The sequence below is a fragment of the Penaeus japonicus genome, unplaced genomic scaffold, assembly GCF_977035675.1.
Source record: "Penaeus japonicus unplaced genomic scaffold, GWHDUDI00000001_assembly GWHDUDI00000033, whole genome shotgun sequence".
In the NCBI taxonomy this organism is placed as follows: Eukaryota; Metazoa; Arthropoda; class Malacostraca; order Decapoda; family Penaeidae; genus Penaeus; species Penaeus japonicus.
Genome location: NW_028234435.1, coordinates 5476468 through 5478967, shown reverse-complemented (window position 1 = coordinate 5478967; position 2500 = coordinate 5476468). Strand labels below are relative to the sequence as shown.

General features: G+C 54.6%; 1 protein-coding gene across 2 annotated transcripts in view; it reads right to left on the bottom strand.

Moving 5' to 3' along the window:
• LOC122257865 (uncharacterized) overlaps nt 1-2500 on the bottom strand; it is a 104568-nt gene that overhangs the window by 1136 nt on the left and 100932 nt on the right. For both annotated transcript variants that reach the window (XM_086556793.1, XM_043023380.2), the window contains one exon: nt 1-2500. This exon is cut by the window's left edge and continues 1136 nt beyond it; it is cut by the window's right edge and continues 453 nt beyond it. In XM_086556793.1, the coding sequence (XP_086412919.1) occupies nt 1195-2500 (1306 nt within the window). In that variant the 3' untranslated portion in view covers nt 1-1194.

The window sequence follows — 2500 nt, the reverse complement described above, 5'->3', positions numbered from 1 at the left end:
TCCTCTCTTCCTTCCTCCCCACTCCCCTTCCTTTCATTTGTTTTCATTTTTGTCTCTTTCTGCCCTCAGTTTCTTGTCTCTGTGTATATATTCATCTTCATCTCCCTTTCTTTCCATCCCTCCTTCCATCCCTTCCTCTTTCTCTCTCTCTCTCTCTCTCTCTCTCTCTCTCTCTCTCTCTCTCTCTCTCTCTCTCTCTCTCTCTCTCTCTCTCTCTCTCTCTCTCTCTCACTCTCCCTCAATCTGTCTCTGTATCTATGTCGTCTGTATGCTGGGGGAAAACCCAAGTAATTTTGTCTCTTTTACTGTTTATTTTCAACATATTTCTACTCTGATTTTTTATTTTTAACTTTTGTTTTAATAGCAAAGGAGGCCAAGGTGACAAAATGACACTTCTCGTGCGATATTCTAAGATGAAAAAGAAGTTGGAATTGTACTCTCAAAGGAAAATGCACATGACTCATAATTCGAAAACTGAAGGAGAATGTATTTACATAGCCAGTGCTCAAGGTACTGGTGATCCCCTGCCCTAAATTAGCCTCTTCTTGCAGTTGCTGGATCGTGCACGGGTGTGTCAGCGCATGCGCATTCACAGCTAGGTTAGTCCTTTAGTGCCACAACACCTCGCGTGCTGAGGTGGGCGTGTGGGTCAAGACTATGTATTTTTTATTTTGTTAAACATAAAGGAAAGACGAATATTAATGCGACTTTCAGTTCCTTCACTGTCTTTTATTGTTTCGCTTTTTTTGTCTTTTCTTTTGTGTCACTATGTTGGCGTGTAACATTACGTACGTACTGTTTATGTGAATACCACTATATACGTTTGTACGAATGTTTGTAAAAGCACATTTAACACACCACTTCATATGCTTGTCACGTAAGTCAATGCTTCATCGTTTGTTCACAGAAACTCTCTTATGGAGTGTTACAACGACGCCTTTTCATGGTTTACTTGTCCTTAGATATGATAAGTAGATGGTTCACCTTCACTTGCAATGGTGCACTTATTTTGCGTCCACATTTATTTAACACATTGGGAAGGTTAACATTATGAAAGACGACACAAGAGTTTGGTTGATTTGCTTTGTAAAAAAATATAGATTTCCAAATATCTAACGTCATGAAAACGCATGTCTCTAACGCACTCATATTTCCATTCATATGAAAGATATTTTCTCAAAGGAAGGTAAGTCATCACACCTGCACCATTTTCTCTCCGCTGGCCGACGACGGGGACGACCTCTCGTCCTCCAGCGGTTGCGCAGGCGTGATGGTGACCTCGCACGACACTCGGTGGTCCTCCTCGCCGATCTCAGAATCCTCATCGCCTCCTTCAGGGCCTTCGTCGTCCAGTTCTAGGTCGTACTCGCTCGTGTCCTGTTCGCCCTCGTCTGTCTTCCAGTCGGCCTTGCCCTCCGCCAGGTCCTCCTCACCCACCTCCAGCTCCTCCTCGATCTCGTCTTCGTTCTCCACGTCGATGTCCTCCTCGTCCTCGTCCCGCGGCGGAGAGGCGGGCGGCGAGGGCGCGAGCGAGAAGGCCTGGGCCAAGGACGAGGGCGTGAGTAGCGAGGTCTGTGAGGGCGATGGGGAAGGCCTGGTGTAGGTGAGGGCGGGAAGGACGGAGGAGAGGCCCAGGTGCTGCGAGGCCGAGCTCAAGGGGAGTCTCAGGGGCGTCAGGGGCGGGGGTGGAGGGGGATGGGGGTGAGGCGGCGCTGCCGAAGGAACCCCTGAGCCCCAGAGGTCGGTCGCCGGGCGAGGCAGCAGGAGGCGGCGGTGATGGCGGTGGACGGCGCCGTCGAGGATGGTCGGGCCGTCGTTCTGGTGCTTCTTGAAGTGGCGGTCCAGGTTGGTCTGCTGGCCGAAGGCGCGGTCGCACAGGCGGCACTTGTACGGCTTCTCCTTGTTGTGGATGTTGCGGACGTGGCGCTGCAGGTTGGACGAGATGCTGAACGAGCGCTCGCAGAACTTGCACTTGTACGGCTGCTCGCCCGTGTGCGTCCGCAGGTGCCGCGTCAGGTTGGCCGACCGCGGGAACACCTTGCCGCAGAACTTGCACGCGTAGCGCTCGCGTGGCTTGTGCGGTCCCGTCGCCGCCATGCCCGGCGCCGCGCTCTCCGAAGTGCGGCGCTCTCGAAAGGCCTCGAAGAGCGGCGGCGGGCGTGGGGGCGCCGGGAGCGAAGGGAAGCCCCTGACGAGCGGGTACGGGAACGGGCGCGTGGGCATGGGGTGCAAGGGGTACTGCGCGGGGCGGGGCATCAAAGACGGGTAAGACATTTCCTTCCCTATCCTGGAATACAGCAGCGAGGAGGGTGGGAGGGGGCGGGGGTACAGGAGGGCCAAGGGAGACTCGGCTGCCAGGGAGGCGTGGACGGGGTACGTGAGGCTCGGGCACTCGGGAAGGCGTATTGGGGACCTCTCGAGGGGCGCGGGGGACTCAGACCTGGCGGAGGACGAGGACGACGGGAGGGGCGGCCCCTGGGGGTGCTCGAGGCCGGCGTCC